We start from the raw sequence: 19,641 nt of genomic DNA on the forward strand, positions 1-19,641 counted from the left end.
GAATAGGTGACCCCAGTAAAGGAATGCACTTCTTTTCTTATTCCGGGGACAAGTGTATGTTCCCAGCTACAACTATGACTCCCTTCCCACTAGACATCCTTTTATGTTTGGAATCCTTCAGTGAAATATTAGATGAGAAGTGGATTCCAGATGCAGTGAAGAGTGAATTCTGAGGACATTCCTCAGATCATAGATGTGACAGATGTGAAGTCATTTGCAGTCAGCAATGATAGCACAGTGGATAGTAAGGCAGAGTAGTTGTCCACATGGTAGTAGTGTCCTTGTCACCTGAATCTTGCAGTCTGTAGAGGATAGACAGGGTCAGGAGGAGGGAGGAACAAGGGGAGGCTCTGGAGGAAAGTCCTGGGACTGCCTCCCTCTTCCAGCATTAGGCTCTCACCTCTGGGACATTGCACTCCAGGAATGGCTGCTACAGTCTAAAACTTCTCTCTTCTATGGATTGTGATTGTGAGCTTCTGTGTGCTACCTTCATGCTTTGACCTGGCACCACCCAGAGGACCATGCTGGCCAGGGAGGTGAGACTGCGATGGAGAACCTGCACCCTGCGCCTCCTGGTCCTGTGCCTGGCATTCTTCCTCTGCACCCACTTCATGGCTGAGCTCAGGAGAAAGTCCTGGCCACAGGCTGATCTGCTGCTTAAAGTCCAACCAAGAGAGCCTGGCATCTTCATAGAGGGGCACGACAGGAGAGCAGAGGAGGTGCCCAGCAAGAGGCAGGTGATATATGTCAGGAGGAGCAGCAGCAGAGGTGGGGGCAACTCCAATGTGCCCAAGAGGGACAACTTAAAGGTCAGTGACAACTCTTGCACACTTCAAATGTATTATTTGATCATTCAAAACGATCAAACCAAATTGAATCCCTCCGATTGATTTAGACGCAGTTTAGATCAGATTTGATTAAACCGGGTTAATCAGCCAGGATGAAAAATTAACAATCAAATTAACTATCTTTTGCATCAGTCTGCATAACTGATTTGGTCAATAATTTGATTTGAACAGTGTTATACCTCGTACACACGGTCGACGGAAAATGTGCAATCGGATTGTGTTGTCAGAAAATCCGATCGTGTGTGGGCTCCATCGGAATTTACGCCACACAAACAACAAAATCCGATCGTTTAAATTCCGATCGTGCGTAGACAATTCCGATGGACAAAGTGCCAAGCATGCTCAGAATAAATTACGAGACAAAAGCTATTGGCTACTGGCCTCTCTATAGTTCCGTCGTACATGTTCTACGTCACCTCGTTGTGAATGATCGGATTTTCTTTATGCGACCGTGTGAATGCAAGACTAGCTTGGGCCAAAATCCGTCTGAAAAAATCAGACGGATTTTGTCATCGGAATGTCCGACCGTGTATACAGGGCATTGAAGGTTGTCTAGTGGAAAAAGAGAAATGATCAATAACTTATCGTTAATCGTACCGTCCAGCTGTCGATCAAATTCCACTTCCCCATGTGTGGCATATCAATTGTCTGTGTTGTCAACTATCGATTGATTATTCCTATCAGGAAAGATTGATCAGAAAAGAAATCGTTGATTTGTCGAAGCGTGTATGGTCACTGTTATAAACACTTTAATAAATGATCGATTTCTTTTCCAATTGATAGGAATAGTCGGCCTGTAGTGGACAGCCCATGTGATCAATATGGCACACAGCGCAGTGGATTTTTAACGATAGTTGGAAGACACAACCGTACAATATCAATATCAATCGCATCTCTATTTTCACCATTCATTCTCATAAACTGTTCGATCGAAATACAATCTACGAGGGATCTTTAAAAAGTTTCCGCACTTTTTTTTACTTTTATAATAAATATAAAAAAGTGCGCAAACTTTTTGAAGACCCCTCAAATTCATGAGCAAAGTATGTCGGCGCTGCTGTTTAATGCAAAATAATTGTTAATCTTCCACCCTGGCCAATCAACTTCATTTGATCGTATAGGATCTACATTATTTTAAATTGATGGAGTCGGGAAGTCATGTCTATTCAATTGATTGCTGATTCAATCATTTTGATCAAATCGCACATTGATCGGATAATAAAATCAAAGTGTATATCCCATTGGGGAAGATCGCTATTTGTCAGATGAGTTACGTTTCTTATTGCTCAGTAAACATCCCCTAAAGGGAGGAAGGAGTGAACAAACGATCTGCATTAGGCAGCTAATTAGAGTGGAGTAACGGCTTGTACACACTATAAGAAAATCGGCCGAACGTTTTTTGTCCGAAGAACGATCATACGATTTTCTGACAGTGTGTACACAACTTTCGACAAACAATTCCAACCTTCCGAATGAATTGTTTCTCGTACGGGAACGAAATAAATGATTTTGCTTTAATGCGTACCGTTTTCTTACAATTTTCGTATGAGAAAAATCAGAAACCAAAGACTGCGCATGATCAGAAACAATAAACGACAAAAAAAAAGCCTTTGTTGTATGAGAACTTTTGTGCATTTCTTTCTTACTGTGAAACGAGGAAAATCGGACGATTGTTTGCCCGATTTTCTTATAGTGTGTACCCCACTTAAAGAGGAAGTAAACTCTAATGGGTTTACTTCCTCTTTGATTCCCTGCAAAGGCAAAGCATAATGGACTACTATGCATCGCATAGTAGCTCATTATGTGTCACTTACCTGACACAGGAGCCAGCGAAGTCACCGCTGTCTCCTGTAGTTCCGAATGTTCATCTTCTTGGTGGGTCTCGCTGCTCCGGCGCTGTGATTCGCCGGAGCAGCGATGACATCACTCCCACGCATGCGCACGGGAGCCGACACTCGCGGCATATCGCCGCGATCTGCGGCTTACCCAGTGCACCTGCGCCGTAGACAGTGGTGGCTGTCTTCAGGTAAATATCTCCTAAACCGTATAGGTTTAGGAGATATTTCTTGGACCTACAGGTAAGCCTAGATTAAGGCTTACCTGTAAAAAGTCAAAGTGGTTTGTAAGGGTTTACAACCACTTTAAGGCCGGCCATAGACGGAGCAAATTTCTTTCCTGCAACCTCGGGTTGCAGGAAAGAAATTTGCTTGATTCCCCCATCAACATAGACAGTGTTAACAGGGCAGTCCCCACTGGGAGAAAACAGTGATTATCGCTAGAGGCTATAACCGCTGCTAGCAATAATCACATGTAAAATTTGGCAGGCTGGTTGATCTATCAACTTGGGTACATACAGTATGCCCATACATGGTTTGAACCTTCTATAGCAGTGATGGCGAACCTTGGCACCCCAGATGTTTTGGAACTACATTTCCCATGATGCTCATGCACTCGGCAATGTAGTTGAGCATCATGGGAAATTAGTAGTTCAAACACATCTGGGGTGCCAAGGTTCGCCATCACTGGTCTAAGGCCTGCTTAACCCCTTCATGCCTGAGCCTTTTTCTGGCACTTGTTGCTTACAAGTTAAAATCAGTATTTTTTGCTGGAAAACTACTTAGATTGCCCCAATCATTATATATATGTTTTTATCAGAGACCCTTTTTTAATTTTTTGCACTATAAACAAAAAAATAGGGTCAATAGTGTTCCATGTATGAATCCTTTTTTTCTCCCAAAATCTTTTCTTGAAAAAAATAGGGTCAATTTTGAAAAAAAAAAAAAAAGATTTATTATTTTTTACTTTTTGCTATAATAAATATCCCCAAATAATATATAAAATATTTTTTTTCCCTCAGTTTAGGTATTACATTATACGTATTCTTCTACAATAGGCGTCTATTGATTGGTTTGTGCAAAAGTTATAGCTTCTACAAAAATAGTTTTATGTCATTTTTATAGATTTTTTTTTTTTTTTTTTACTAGTAATCAGCGATTTTTATTCTGACTGAGACATTATGGCGGACACATCGGACACTTTTGGCGTGATTTTGGAACCATTCACATTTATACAGCGATCAGTGTGATTGATTAAAAATGCATTGATTACTGTGTAAATGTGACTGGCAGTGAAGGGGTAAAACACTAGGTGGCGCTGTAGAGGTTATGTGTGTCCTAGGGAGTGATTCTAACTGGGGGGGGAGGGGGGGCTGGGCTGTGTGGGACACATCACTGATCACCGCTCCCAATCACAGGGAGAGCTGATCAGTGACAGTGTCACTAGGCAGAATGGGAAGATGTTCATTTACATTAGCATCTCCCGGTTCTTCCTCTCCGTGAGGCGATCGCGGGTATCCCCACGGACCCGCGATCAAGGTCACGGAGCTCCCGGGGATGCAAGCCCACAAGCCGCCTCTTAAAGGGCAAAATACCGGTACGTTAATCTGCCTGTACATGCCCTTCTGCCTCTCTTTTCTAAACCTGTTTAAAGGTGCGTTTGCCGCGCGACAATTGCTTCAAAACCACACCGCGTTTGGGGTACTATTTAGAATGACTGGTACTTTAAGGGGTGTTCCAGCCAATACATCTTTTTTTTTTTTAAGTCAGCAGCTACAAACACTGTAGCTGCTGACTTTTAATAAGGACACTTACCTGTCCAACGATCCTACATTGTCGCCCCCCCCCCCCCCCGGCTGATCCGTCCATTGGATCAGCTGCCGGCGCCTCCATCCTAACGAAACAGGCAGTGGAGTCTTGCGGCTTCACTGCCCATTTCCTACTGCGCATGCACGAGTCACACGGCGCTTTGAGAATGGCCCGTTGTTTTCTGGGACATACACATGTCCCAGAAGGCAACGGGGCCGCTCATCGAAGAGGAGGAAGGGTCGCGTAATAGGAAGAGGCAGATTAGGAAGACTGCCTAGCAACAGCATTTCAGGTAAGTGAAAACAATTTTTTTTTATTTATGCATTTTTTTTTTTTTTGGGTGGCCCTCCACTTTAAACGCACATCATGTGTTTTGCAGTGATTGCTGCATAATTTGGAATTGCGGCCAGAATCGCAGTGATTCCGCCCCCAAATGCAAATTGCCAAGTATGAATGGGGCCCAATGTGCAAGCACCGTGCTGCGCGACTATGCAAGTGTTCATAAAAAATATATGTATATATATATATCTGGCCTTACAAACAATAGATAAGCACAGTCTTTTTACCATTAGAATACGTTGATCAGATGATGTAGATGCCAAACATTTCTACAAATATTAGAGAACAGTCCAGTTGAATGTGACTACTGCTCGTTATATGACCAGGATACATGGGAACCTTCACGGGGGTTTTTTTTTAAATACTGAAGATTCCATTTAAACATCTGATGACAAGAGATCCATAGAAGTTCTTGTTTATTTATAAACAACAACTTCCAGTCATAGCCATGCTGTAATACAATGTGCATAGTGTTAGTTCACCGAGAAACAAAAAGCTTCCTGCAGAAGTGGAGCCTTCTCTCTGCAGGGTTAATTAAAATACTTGCAAGTGAATGAACAAAGTAAAACCTACAGCTGGAGGGAAGAGCTGTGCCCCAAGGTGTTATTACTTTAGTGGTCATTATTCTTTGTCTGCGGTCCTGCACTGAGGTGTGTGGCGTTTATTTAAAAAAAAAGTAAAGGCTTGTCGTTGTGGGTAAACCTACAGCAATCCAACATGGCAAATAGATTTTTATTTTTTTAACAGCTTTCTTGCCACACACACATATAAGTTCAACCTTTGCTATGTCTTTTGGGTTCCTTTCACACTAGCTACAGTGTTTTCTGCCCCCTGAAAAGCGATTCATGGTGGATCGCTTTTCAGAGGTTAGTGAACGGAGGTTTGCAGGCACTCAGGAGGTGATACTTCTGCCTCCCAATACAGTTTTCTTTGTTTTGTTTTTTCTATTTAACCACTTCAGCCCCGGAGGATTTGGCTGGCCAAAGACCAGAGCACTTTTTGCGATTCGGCACTGCGTCGCTTTAACTGACAATTGCGCGGTCGTACGACGTGGCTCCCAAACAAAATTGACGTCCTTTTTTTCTCACAAATAGAGCTTTCTTTTGGTGGTATTTGATCACCTGTTTTTATTTTTTGCGCTACAAAACAAAAAAAGAGAAACAATTGTGAAAAAAACGCATTATTTTTTACTTTTTGCTATAATAAATATCCCCAAAAAATAGAATTTAGACCGATAGGTATTCTTCTACATATTTTTGGTAAAAAAAATTGCGATAAGCGTTTATTGATTGGTTTGCGCAAAAGTTATCGCGTCTACAAAATAGGGGATAGTTTTATGGCATTTTTATTAATATTTTTTTTTTTACTAGTAATGGCTGCGATATGCGATTTTTTATCATGATTGCGACATTATGGCGGACACATTGGACAATTTTGACACATTTTTGGGACCATGCACATTTATACAGCGATTAGTGCGATTAAAATTGCATTGATTACTGTGTAAATGTGACTGGCAGTGAAGGGGTTAACACTAGGTGGCACTGTAGGGGTTAAGTGTGTCCTAGAGAGGGATTCTAATTGTGGGGGGGGCTGGGCTGTGTGTGACACTTCACTGATCTCTGCTCTGATCACAGGGAGAGCTGTTTAGTGTCAGTGTCACTAGCCAGAATGGGGAAATGCTTGTTTACATTAGCTTCTTCCTGTCCGTGAGACGATCGTGGGCATCCCCACGAACATCGAGTCCGCGGGACCCGCGATCCGACTCACGGAGCTCGCAGCAGGCACGCACGCTATGCAACCCCTGCGAGATCACGTAGTATAATGTGATTTCGCGCAGCGGAGCCAACCTGCCGCAGTAAAACTGCGGCGGCTGGTCCGCAAGTGGTTAACTGTACAATAATGACACTTTTGAAAACTAATTCAGATGTGCAATGCATTTGTTAACCAGAATACTGAACAAAGTAGAACAATGAACTCGCACAAATTACCAGTTTTCTTCATTATCACTACAGAAATCACCACATGCCTTTTGTCACATCCCATATCAGTTGTTATCAACTTATGAGCTAAAGGGGGCCTCAAATGTGGCCCCAGACATCACCAAAGGGCCACACATTATGTCCAATATATGTAATGCTTGGGAGGACACTTCAGACCTAACAAGGGAATTGAGGGTCAGAGAGTGTGGACATGCTATGTTTTTAGCTGGGGATATGCAATAGAAGACAATATGAAACTGTAAACATGTTACATGAGGTTAGTAGAGATTAGTGCTATTACCCTAATCAATGTTCCCTCCACAGACATCTGAGGTATCCTATACCAAAGGGCCACATGCAGCCCTCAGGCCACAGGCTGGGCACCAGGAGCCTATACTATATTCAGAACACCATACACTGTACATTTAGAATGCTGTATACTGCACAGGTTATAAAGAGCACATACTGTAGGTGTGCACAGCCTGTTACATAAGGGCGTGCACACCAAATGTATTAAAACATGGACAGTGTTCAAGAAAAGTAAAATTCCCTCTTATATATAGTATATATAGTCCCATCTCAATCCAGCGCTGTGGCTGTCTGATCTGTTGTTCCTCTTTTTGCAAGACACAGAGGCAGAAACCATTGGCTGCCAGTCAAATCCTTTGAGGAGGGAATTGGGGGCGGAGCCAGGCTGTGTGTGTCTATGGACGCTCACAGCTCGGCTCAGGAGCACGCCCACAAGAGTGCTGCCATAGAAAGTGGTTTTGCTATGGGGGCAGACACAGAAGAGGAGGTGCCAAGATCGCCAGGGGGGCCCAGAAGGGGAGGTTTGGGGCCGGGGCCACTCTGTGCAATATCAGTATATAGTTGTGCTCATAAGTTGCCAAAGCAAACAGTAATGGAGACAGAGGGCAGCCTTGTCTGGTCCCTCTGGATAATGTAAAAAAATTGTGACATAGGGGATTATTTACTAAAGGAAACTCCACCTTGCACTGAAAGTGCACTTGGAAGTAAAGTCGCTGTAGATCCGAGGGGGGACATGCAAGGAAATGAAAAAACAGCATTTTAGCTTGCACGTGATTGGATGATAAAATCGGCAGAGCTTCCCCTCGTTTCAGGTCTACCCTTTAAATTTAGAGCGACTGCACTTCCAAGTGCACTTTCAATGCAAAGTGGATTTGCCTTTCGTAAATAACCCCCATAGTGTTATTAATTCTCAACCTTGCCTTTGGATCTTTATACAGTAGTTTCAACCAAGATAAGAATCCTGGGCCTATACTGAAAACAGTTAGTACCGTTCACCATATCAAAAGCCTTCTGGGCTTCCAGATCCAATATGGCACCAGTTCCTTCATTATCCATAGGAAGCTGCATATTAAAAAAAAAGTCTTTGAATATTTGTTGAAGCCGATCTTGTAGGATTAAACCCAGTTTGATCTTTATGAATCAAAGGGGGTTATCTACGAAAGGCAAACCCACTTTGCACTACAAGTGCACTTGGAAGTATTGTCACTCTCAATCTAAGGGGAAGATCTGAAATGAGTGGAAGCTCTGCTGATTTTATCATCCAATCATGTGCAAGATAAAATACTGTCTTTTATTTTCCTTGCATGTCCCCCTCGACTGCACTTCCAAGTGCACTTGTAGTGCAAAGTAGATTTTCCTTTAGTAAATAACCCCCAAAGTGTTGATATATCTAGATAACCTATCTGCAAGTACCCTAGCTAAGATCTTAACGTCTGAAGTAAGGAGAGAAGTAGGGTGGTATGATTCTGGTTTTAGTGGATCTTTACCTGGTTTTAAAATTACTATTATGATTGTTTCCGTCATTGATTTAGGGAGTTCCTGTGTAATATATGCTTCATTTAATACTTGAAGAAGTTCTGGGAGAAGAATCTGACCATATTTTTTATATACATCTGGTCAGGCAATCCGTCCATTCCTGGGGCCTTACTGTTTTGAATTTGCGTCGCTGCTTCTTCCAGCTCTACTAGGGTTATGGGATTATCCAGGAATTCTCTTTCTTTTAATGTTAATTTAGGTATACCTAGTTTATCTAAAAATTCTTTACTTTCTTGCATTTGGAATCCCAAATTCATAATGCAAGGTATAAAAATCCACAAATGTATTCTGAATACTATTTGAGGGTTATTTCCGAAAGGCAAATCCACTTTGCACTGGAAGTACACTTGGAAGTGCAGTCGCTCTAAATCTAAGGGGTAGATCTGAAATGAGTGGAAGCTCTGCTGATTTTATCATCCAATCATGTGCAAGCTAAAATGCTGTTTTTTATTTTCCTCGCATATCCCCCTCAGATCTATAGCGACTTTACTTCCAAGTGCATTTTCAGTGCAAAGTGGATTTTCCTTTAGTAAATAACCCCCTTTGCGTCATAGGCCACTGCACCATTTATATCTTTAATAGCGGCTATGCCTGATGGGCCGTCTTGATTACGTGCTATTATAGCCAACATATGTCCAACCTGCTCCCCCATTTCATAATGCTTTTGACTGAAGAAATCTACTGTTCTCCGCTTTTACTAAGGATACATTTCTATATATCTTCTGAGCTTCCTGCTAGGCTAAACGCCTATTCTTTGTGAGGTCTAATATAAACTCTTGTTCCACTTGACTCTTTGCATTACTTCTTCTTCTTCTTGTTGCTTTGTCGATCTTTTAATTTTGGAAATTTATTTAATTATGAGGCCTCGTGATGCAGTGTACACGCGACCGGACTTTCCGGCAGACTAGGTCCTACGGAATCAGTCCTTCGGACAATGCGATCGTGTGTGGACTAATCCGATCGTTTTTCGCATAAAAAATCAGACGGACCTAGAAATAGAACATGTTTCAAATCTGTCTGATGGACTCAATTCATCAGGACTCTATCAGGAAAACCATTCGTCTGTGTGCTGGTCCGACGGACCAAATACAACGGAAGTGAAGCTATTGGCTACTGGCTATTGAACTTCCTTTTTTAGTCCCATTTACGTCATCACGTTCAAAACGAACGGACTTAGTCCATTCATGTGTGACCAAGTCCGTTCGTTTAGAAGGTCCATCGGAACACCAAAAAAAGTCAGTCGGGAAGCCCATCGTACCTAGTTTGCTGCAAAGTCTGGTCATGTGTACGCAGCATTAGTAGGCTATCATAGGAGGTTATTTACTAAAGGAAAATCCACTTTGCACTGAAGGTGCACTTGTAAAGTCGCTTTTTAGCTTGCACATGATTGGATGATAAAATCAGCAGAGCCTCCCCTCATTTCAAATCTACCCCTCAGATTTACAGCGACTGCACTTCCAAGTGCCCTTGCAGTGCAAAGTTGATTTGCCTTTCGTAAATAGCCCCCATAGTGTCCCACACTACGACCATGGAGGTTGCGTTCTTATTATCTCTAAAGAATCCTAACAACAGTAATTCTACTCGATTCTCCGCTCAGTTAACTTTTTGATCGCACCTGATGTTAACCCCTTCCCAGCCAGTGTCATTAGTACAAAGGCAGTGCATATTTATTAGCATTGATCATTAGTGTCACTGGTCCCCAAAAAGTGTCAAAAATGGCAGTTAGTGTGCAATTTATCCACTGCAATATCGCAGTCCTGCTATAAGTCACTGATCACCGCCATTACTTGTAAAAAATAAATAAAAGTTCCATAAATATATCCCATAGTTTGTAGACGCTATAACTTTTGCACAAACCGATCAATATACGCTTATTGGGATTTTTTTTTACCAGAAATATGTAGCAGAATACATATTGGTCTAAATTGATGAAGAAATGTAATATTTTTTTACATTTTTTTTATTGAATATATTTTATAGCAGAAAGTAAAAAAAAAAATTTTTTTTCAAAATTGTCGGTGTTTGTTTATAGCAAAAAACCCCACAAAAAACGCAGAAGTGATCAAATTCCACAAAAAGAAAGCTCTATTTGTGGTTAAAAAAAAGGACATAAATATTATTTGGGTACAGCGGTGCACGACTGCGCAATGGTCAGTTAAAGTAACACAGTGCTGTATCAGTAATTCTTCCAGAGGTCAAGTGGTTAATAAGCATCTAAATAATATAAATAGATACACATAACTATCATTTTTACTAGGAATGAGCTTTCATTTGTTTGGAACCGGGTTTGAATCTAAACACTAAAGCCAGCTGTCGTTGGTCTGATGAGCCGCGGTCGGGGGGATTTCCCATCCTGCATTTGACATTCCAAATGGACAGGAATGCTTGGGACATGATTGAAATAATATGGTCACATAGCAATTTTTTTTCCCACAGTGATTTGAAAATCATTATGGTTTTCACAGCTCAACGGTAAAATCGCTGGCAACATTGAGGGACTGCAGTCTTCTCACATAATTTGTAATAAAAACATTCTGAAGCTTCCCTCCAATCACTTTGCATATTATTTTATATATACTGCGATTCTGTACTTGCTAAATATGCTGAAGAAATCTCCCTCCACTGAGTCTGGCTGCAGCCATTTTAACTGTGGGCAGCTGAAGCTGCTGCCTGTTGACTTCCTGGATTTATACAGACACACAGAGGAACACCTCCAGCTCTGCAGCTCTCATTGGCCTTCTAATAACTCATCCACCTTCCTTCCTGACAAACTCTCGCGAGAGGGAGTGGGAGCTGTGCATGATATCATAAGCCTAGGCTTTTTACCAGACAAGAAACAGGAAGTGGGCTGTATAAAGTATTTACTGGCAGAAAAAATGTTTTACTATCCAAAGTTAAAACAACCAGGGCAGAAGATTTAATAGATGGAAAGATGAAAAAATGACTGAAGGTCTGCTTTAATGCTTTTCTATTAAAGCCTCATGCACACTGGATGTTTTTAAAGCTGCTCTTAGGGGGTACCTAGTTTTCTTTGCTTTTTAGCCTATGTGTCCATGAACACATAGGTGCTTAGAGGCAGAAAAAAACCCCACCACCAGCGAGTTCAGTAGCAGCAAAAAGAAAATGATTGTTAACGTGCGTTAATGCATGTTAATGCAAGGCCCATTTAGCGATTGAGCATAAATTAATTTCAATGGCCAGAATAAGGCTACTTTCACACTGGGGGTGGGCGCCGGCGGTAAAGCGGCGCTATCTTTAGCGCCACTTTACCGTTGTTTTAGCGGCGATATTCAGGCTCTAGCGGGTTTGTTTTAACCTTGTCACTATGCATAGCTACAAATCTTTAGACCCCTTTTCGACTGAGGCATTTTTCAGGCATTTTAGCGCTAGAAATAGCGCCTGTAAAGCACCTGAAATCTGCCTCCCATGCTTTCATACCCGGGCGGTGCGCTTGTGGGACTTTAGAAAAAGTCCTGCAAGCAGCATCTTTATGGCGGTTTGGGAGAGCTGTATACACTACAGCGCTCTCAAAATGCCCCTGCCCATTGCAATGAATGGGCAGTACTTCCAAAGTGCTTCGGAAGCGCCGCAACACAGGCGTGTTTAACCCCTACTTTGGGGTTAAAATCGCACCACTAGTGGCCGAAAAGCACCGCTTAACCACTTACCTACTGGGCACTTTCACCCCCTTCCGGCCCAGGCCATTTTTCAGCTTTCAGCACTTTGAATAACAACTGCACAGTCATGGTACACTGTAACCATGTGAAATTGTTATCATTTTCTTCAAATAGAGTTTTCTTTTGGTGATATTCAATCACCGCTGGGATTTTTAGTTTTTACAAAAAAAAAAAGACCGAAAATTTAGAAAAAAAAAAGTTTTTCTTTATTTTATGACAGTAAATTTAGTAATTTTTCTCCTTCACTGATATGCGCTAATGGGCACTGATAGGTTGCACTTATGAGCACTTATGGGAACTGATGAAGCGGCAGTTATTGGGTGGCACTGATGAGGAGGCACTAATATTCTGCACTTATGGGCACTGATAGGTGGCATTGATATGTGGCACTGATAGACAGCACTGATGGGTGGCAATGGTGGGCACTGATAGGTGGCACTGACAGGCACTGATGGCTGGCACTGGTGGGCACAGATAGGTGGCATGGATAGGCGAAACTGATGGCCACTGATGGGTGGCCCTAATGGGTACTGATGGGCATTGATGGGTGGCACTGATGGGCGGAACTGTATTACTGTATAACTGTATTGTAACTGCAATATATGAATTGTGACCCGTTTGATATAACCGTTTGGTATGTACTCACCATTTGCCTTGTTTGTCACTTGGTTAAACATCAAATTATCAAGATAGCTGTGGGTCCCCTCAAACATCAGCAGTCAAACCATTTAACACTAACAACACTGACAAGGGGGCTTACAATTGTCAGCTTTTATTCATTTATGTAAGCCCTTGTACACACGGTCGGACATTCCGACAACCAAATCCGTCGGATTTTGTCCGACGGATTTTGTCCGAAACTGATGCATACACACGGTCGGACAAAGTTGTCGGAAAATCTGATTGTTCAGAACGTGATAACGTAATTTCGTTACAATGGGACTACGTTCAGGCTAGTAGCCAATAGCTTTGGTGTAGGAATTTGATCTGAGCATGCGTGGCACTTTGTCCGATCGAAATTCTCTACACATGATCGGACAAAGTCTGATCGGATCATGTTGTCGGAAAATTTTACCAACAAGTTGGAAAACTTGGTCCGTCGGATACTCCGACGGAAACAGTTCGATGAAGACCACACACAGTTGGATTATCCGACAAAACGGTCCAATCGGACACATTCCGTCGGAATCTCTGACCGTGTGTACAAGGGCTAAAACCTGTATCCCAAAAAGGGTTTGCTGTAACAGCGTATAAGCTGTTAGCTGTAGAGTTCAGCTTTAACCACTTGCTTACTGGGCACTTAAACCCCCCTCAGTCCCAGACCAATTTTCAGCTTTCAGCGCTGATGCACTTTGAGTGACAATTACGCGGTCATACAACACTGTACCCAAATGAAATTTTTATCATTTTTTTCCCACAAATAGAGCTTTCTTTTGGTGGTATTTAGTTACAGCTCGGAGTTTTATTTTTTGCTAAACAAACAAAAAAAGATGCAAAAAAAAAAAAAAAAAAAATCATGTTTTAATAGTTTGTTATACAATTTTGCAAACGGGTCATTTTTCTCCTTCATTGAAGTGCGCTGATTAGGCGGCACTGATGGCTGCATTGGTGGGCACTGATGGGCTGCATTGGTGGGCACTGATAGGCTGCATTGGTGGGCACTGATAGGCTGCACTGGTGGGCACTGATAGGCATAGTTAAGGCGGCACTAATAGGCACAGATAAGGCGGCACCGATCGGCACAGATAAGGCGGCACTGATGGGCAAAGATGGGCACAGATAAGATGGCATGGATGGGTGGCACGGATAAGTGGCACGGATGGGTGGCACGGATGGGCACTGATAGGTACCACTGATAGATGGGACTGATGGGCACTGATAGGTGGCACTGATAGGTGGCTCTGATAGGTGGCACTGCTGGGCACTGATGGGCGGCACTGCTGGGCACTGATGGGCGGCACTGCTGGGCACTGATGGGCGGCACTGGGGTGCAGCACCTTTAAGGAAGATTGTGGGCACTGTGGGTGGCACTGTTGGTGGCACTGCTGGATGGCACTGTGGGTGGCATTGTGGGTGGCACTGTGGGTGGCGCTGTGGGCACTATGGGCACTGCTGGGTGGCACTGATGGGGGGCACTTACTTTCATTCAGGATGGCACTGCGGTGGGCAGGTGGGCACTGGCAGGAGGCAGGTGGTCAGCTGTATTGCTGGCCGTGATCGGGACTGATGTCCCGATCACGGCCGCCGGTGATCGGCTTTTTTTTTCTGACAGCGCGAGGAGGAATAATAGCCGATTACCGGCTCCGTTCTGTCACATGATCAGCTGTCATTGGCTGACAGCTGATCACGTGATAAGGGGTCGGGATCGACCCCTTGCACGGATCGGTGATCAGGCGAGTCTCGTGGACTCGCCGATCACAGAGCGCGCCGCGCGCGCCCCTCAGGGGGCGCACAGGCCGCTCGTAACCGGGACGACGTCAATAGACGTAGTCCCGGAAAAGTAGATCCGCGCTAATGCCGTCATTTGGCAATAGCGCGGATCTCAAGTGGTTAAAGAGAAGTGCGTAAATCTAAACAAAACATTTATACTCAACTAGATGGCAGCAGCATCGATCCAATGCTGCAGCTGTCCCCTGCCGCCTCTACACTGAAAACTGAGCGATCAATGACTGTCAGTAGCCGATTCTCGGCTTTGCCCCCCCCCACCAGCGCTCATTGAAGTGCTGGGCTGGAGTGGCTGGCTCGGTCTCTCAGTGGAATGATAACAGGCTGAGCCAGCTGTCAGTCAGGCATCTGGGCAGATCCAGACATCATTGTCTGGATCCCTGCAGAGCCTGGTCCTGCTCTTTGACATCAGCTGACAGTGGACTAAAGTCTGATTCACAGGAGAGCACAAGTAAGTGTACTCCTGGGACTCACATGAGAAAAATGGCCAAAAAAATCTTTGGCCATACTTCCCCTTTAATTTGTTAGTCAAGTCCATCTAAATCTGTTAGTTAATCTGCTATCTCCCCAGATTTACAATGCTGCTGTAAAGGTGCCTCTGTTACTCCCCCAACACCCTAAGATACCTTAAAGTGGTTGCAAACTCACATAAATGAATTGTACCTATAGGTAAACCTATAATAAGGCTTACCTATAGGTACTGTAAATATCTCCTAAACATGCACCATTTAGGAGATGTTTACTGTACATGCACCTGATTACATCATCGGTGCATACGCTCTGAAGGAACGGCCACCTGAGCCATTCCTTCGGAGCCCTGTGTCATGACTGGTGGCTGTGCAGGAGTGATGTCACACGGCTCTGGCCAGTCGCACATCCAGAGTCCGCAGACCATGAAGGAAGATGGGTGAACATGAGTGAAGATGGCTGCGACCTCCAGCGGTGACAACGCATCAGTGGAGGGCTTCGTTTGCAGGTAAGTTTCACATAATGTGCTAGTATGCTATGCATACTAGCACATTATGCCTTTACTTTGCAGGTCAGAAAAAAAAATAACCCTGCAGTTTACTTCCTCTTTAGGGCAATGTTTAGTTCATATGCAACCAATGGTGGAGGTGTGTCTTCTGGGGCTAGTTGATGCCCTAGCTCCAAAAAGAGTGATCCGTACTTTGTTGACAATTCTACTTTATTCTTCTAGGTAACTAATAGTGCTTTTATGGAAAGAGTCTACCCCTCTGACTACTTGTCAACAAGGCTGCCCCACTATATAAGGCTACTTACATAAGTAGAGGTATACCTCAAAAGTTTGATAAGGTGTGGGGTAGTTGGGTGAATAGTGCTACGATGGCTGTCTGATCCAGTGGCTATTTATGAGATAATATATATTGCTATCATCTAGGGCTGGGGAAAAAAACGATCTAAATCTTGAATCGAGTTGAGAGGTCAAATTGATTCAAAATTTCAGCAAATCGTTTTTTTTAGATTTAAATTTTTTTTCACCAGGAATGACGTTGACCGCTCCGGTCCTGAGGTGCTGCAGGCAGGAGTTTTTAGGCGACTCTGCGGACTAGGCCGAAGCCACTGCCTCGTCTAAAAACTCATGCCCGCAGCTCCTCAGGACCGGCGCGGTGTCCATCCAAAAAAAAAAAAACTTGATTCGAATTGTGAATCGATTTTTTTTTTTTTTTTAGAAACCCACCTCTACTATCATCACATGTGTACAATGGACAGGCTGTGGCGGCAACTGGCCTGTTTATCTCCTTGGAGTGTTGGGGGGCTTTTTCTTCATTATATAGGGCCATAGGGAAGGAATATCACCGCTTCAGGAAGGTCAAACAATAGTAAACCTCTTCACCAGTTGAGAAGCCACAGGTGCTGGCAATGCATATAGCAATGGATAAAAAATATTTCTGGACAGCCGCACTCTAAAAAAAAAATTTGCCTTTAATTCAAAAACACACAGGATCAAAAATACAGGCCACAGCAGACAGTAAACTGACACGTTTCGCACTAAACACAGTGCTTACTTATAGCTCATTGTATAGGGCCATGTTGAGGATATAAATGCATGACGGGTGTATATTTTGGTCAGGTCAAGGGGATATTTCCTTTTGCAAAGGAGTGTATATTTTGTATATGGGAGTTTTTGTATTCCCGTTCTGATATTCATAGGCGAGGGTCTCGGGGTTATACAACGAGCCAATTGCTGAAGAAGTGTATGTATTAAATTGTGTGTGGCCCGTTGGGCATTTGTTGTTTGTGTTCTTTTATTTGTAAGTGTAAAACTTGATAAATGAAACTTTTCAAAAAAAAATAAAAAATAGGCAATGTTTAGGCTTTCGTCTAAACTGCCACGCCTCTGAAATTGCGATCCACGTATGAATTGATTTTTAGAGGCATTTGGCAAGCAGTGAGGAGGCGCTATGATGTCTCCTCATCCTCTTTTTTTTTCTTTTTTTTTTACCCCGCAAGTGCTTGAAAGTAAGAAATAGCTGTTTTATTTAGGGATTTTACAAGCTAGCTTTTTCCCCTTATAATATGTTTATTGAAAATGTTGTCAAGGCAAAAGAAAAAAACTGAATAAAAGGTATAATCATATAAAAAGAAACAGTAAGGGCCGTCAAACTCTACCCTAATCAGGTGGACCAACCAGGACCAGTCTTGCTATATTGGGTCAGTGTAATTGTCCTAATGGGGCTGATTGCTGTGCATGGCAGCCAATCAGCTTCTAACTTCAGCTTCTTTAATTAACCGCTTACCGACCGCCTCACGCAGATATACTGCGGCAGAAGGGCACATACAGATTAACGTACCTGTGCATTGCCCTTCAAGAGGCGGCTTGCGGACGCCCGCCGGGAGCTCCATGACCATGGGTCCCATGGACCCGATATTCGTGTGGATACTCGCAATCGTCTCACGGTGAGGAAGAGTGCGGAGTTGCTAATGTAAACAAGCATCTCCCCATTCTGCCTAGTGACACTGTCACTCTCCCTGTAAACGGGAGCGCTGATCAGTGACGTGTCACACACAGCCCCTCCCCCCCACAGTTAGAATCACTCCCTAGGACACACTTAAGCCCTACAGTGCCCCCTTGTGGTTAACCCCTTCACTGCCAGTGACATTTTTACAGTATTCAATGCAATTTTTTAGCATTGATCGTTGTATTAATGCCAATGTTCCTAAAAATGTGTCAAAATTGTCTGATGTGTCTGCCATAATGTCGCAGTCAGGATAAAAATCGCTGATCGCCGCCATTACTAGTAAAAAAAAAATATATCAATAAAAAGGCCATAAAACTATCCCCTATTTTGTAGACGCGATAACTTTTGCGCAAACCAATCAATAAACGCTTATTGCGATTTTTTTATTTTATTTTTTTACCAAAAATATGTAGAAGAATACGTATCGGCCTAAACTGAGGAAAAAAATATGTTTTTTTAAATATTTTTGGGGGGTATTTATTATTGCAAAATGTAAAAAATAGTGAGTTTTTTTCAAAATGATCGCTTTTTTTTGTTTATAACGCAAAAAATAAAAACAGCAGGGGTGATCAAATGCCACCAAAAGAAAGCTCTATTTGTGGGGGGAAAAAGCACGTCAACATTTTGTTTGAGAGCCACATCGCACAACCGCGCAATTGTCAGTTAAAGCGACAGTGCTCTGGTCAGGAAGGGGGTAAATTCTTCCGGGGCTGAAGTGGTTAAGCTTTGACCATAAAAACTAGAAGCCGATTGGTTTCTAGGCAGAGCTACTACCAGATTTTGCTCTCTCCAGTTTTAGTAAATCAACTCCAAAGAGTCAAGAAGCGAACCATATCAGACATCTATACAAGCTCCTTAAAATAAAACGACATCCTTCCTTTTAATTTGACCGAAGTTCTGGCAGCGAGGATTTATGCATGGATGAAATTGATAAATGAAAGAATAAAAGTATGCATGTCAGGTTTTCCTTATACATTCCTTGCTGATTAAACCACTTCAGCAGAGCAGTAATTCTGCTGAAAGATACCATTAATAACAGATTCCCTGTATTTATTTAGGAAATCGTAAATCTATACCCAAGTTAAGTATATGATTTTAACAGATAAGATCTAGGAAGGTAACAGGCTAAAATAACTAAGAACAGAGAATTCCAGCGAAGGTCATATGCATGCAAATAGACACTGCAGTGCTATGGAGATAACAATGTCTGTCTGGTGTCACCTTGGGCAGTGTTACACAAGGGTTTTATTATCCCTTGTAACTCTCTAGCTGTCAAAACCCTTCAAAATAATGGCTATTTGAGCTTAACTTTCAAGGTCTTTTCGGGCATTTTTTTTTTTTTTAAAGTTTAGACCTTACTAAATATTTATGTAGACAAATTGCAAATGAACATTGAATACAGGGTAGACCCGTGACACTGGCTATGCAGAGCATAACTGGTTTCCTAAACAGAAAGTATAGCCAGAAGCTGTTCACTTTCAGACACACTGGGGTTGATTTACTAAAGGAGTTTCGACTGTTCACCTAGCAAGGTGTTCACTTCAAACACTTAATCATTTTCGAAAATTTTAAGAAAAACAGGATTGTTGCTAGCTCATGATTAGGCGCTCAAAGGTTAATACAGCTTTACCTTATTCACCAACATTCACTTTGCCGGTAGAACAGACTCTTTTAGCAACTCAACCCTGTTGTCTCTGATTAAAACCTCAGATGGATTGGGAAAGCAGAAAACAGGAAGGGAAAGCAGTAGGAAGAGACACTGCTTTAACTCTTTTAGCTGCCTGTGTAAATTTCATCTTGAGCTATTGAGCTCTCTAAGCAGCGGGCTGTTTTTAAGCAGAGCAGTACCTGAAGAAAGAAAAAAAGGTGCCTTAATCACC

The 19,641-nt window shown here is 42.7% G+C and overlaps 1 protein-coding gene across 1 annotated transcript in view; it reads left to right on the forward strand.

Moving 5' to 3' along the window:
• The first annotated feature begins 370 nt into the window (after positions 1 to 370).
• METTL24 (methyltransferase like 24) overlaps positions 371 to 19,641 on the forward strand; it is a 79,799-nt gene continuing 60,528 nt past the window's right edge. Inside the window, exon 1 of the mRNA XM_077487123.1 lies at positions 371 to 809. Coding sequence (XP_077343249.1) covers positions 522 to 809 — 288 coding nt within the window. The 5' untranslated portion in view covers positions 371 to 521. The remainder of the gene's footprint in view (positions 810 to 19,641) is intronic.

The sequence above is a fragment of the Lithobates pipiens genome, unplaced genomic scaffold (assembly GCF_037356315.1).
Source record: "Lithobates pipiens isolate NorthernLeopardFrog02 unplaced genomic scaffold, aLitPip1_a1.2 Scaffold_18, whole genome shotgun sequence".
NCBI classification, from domain to species: Eukaryota; Metazoa; Chordata; class Amphibia; order Anura; family Ranidae; genus Lithobates; species Lithobates pipiens.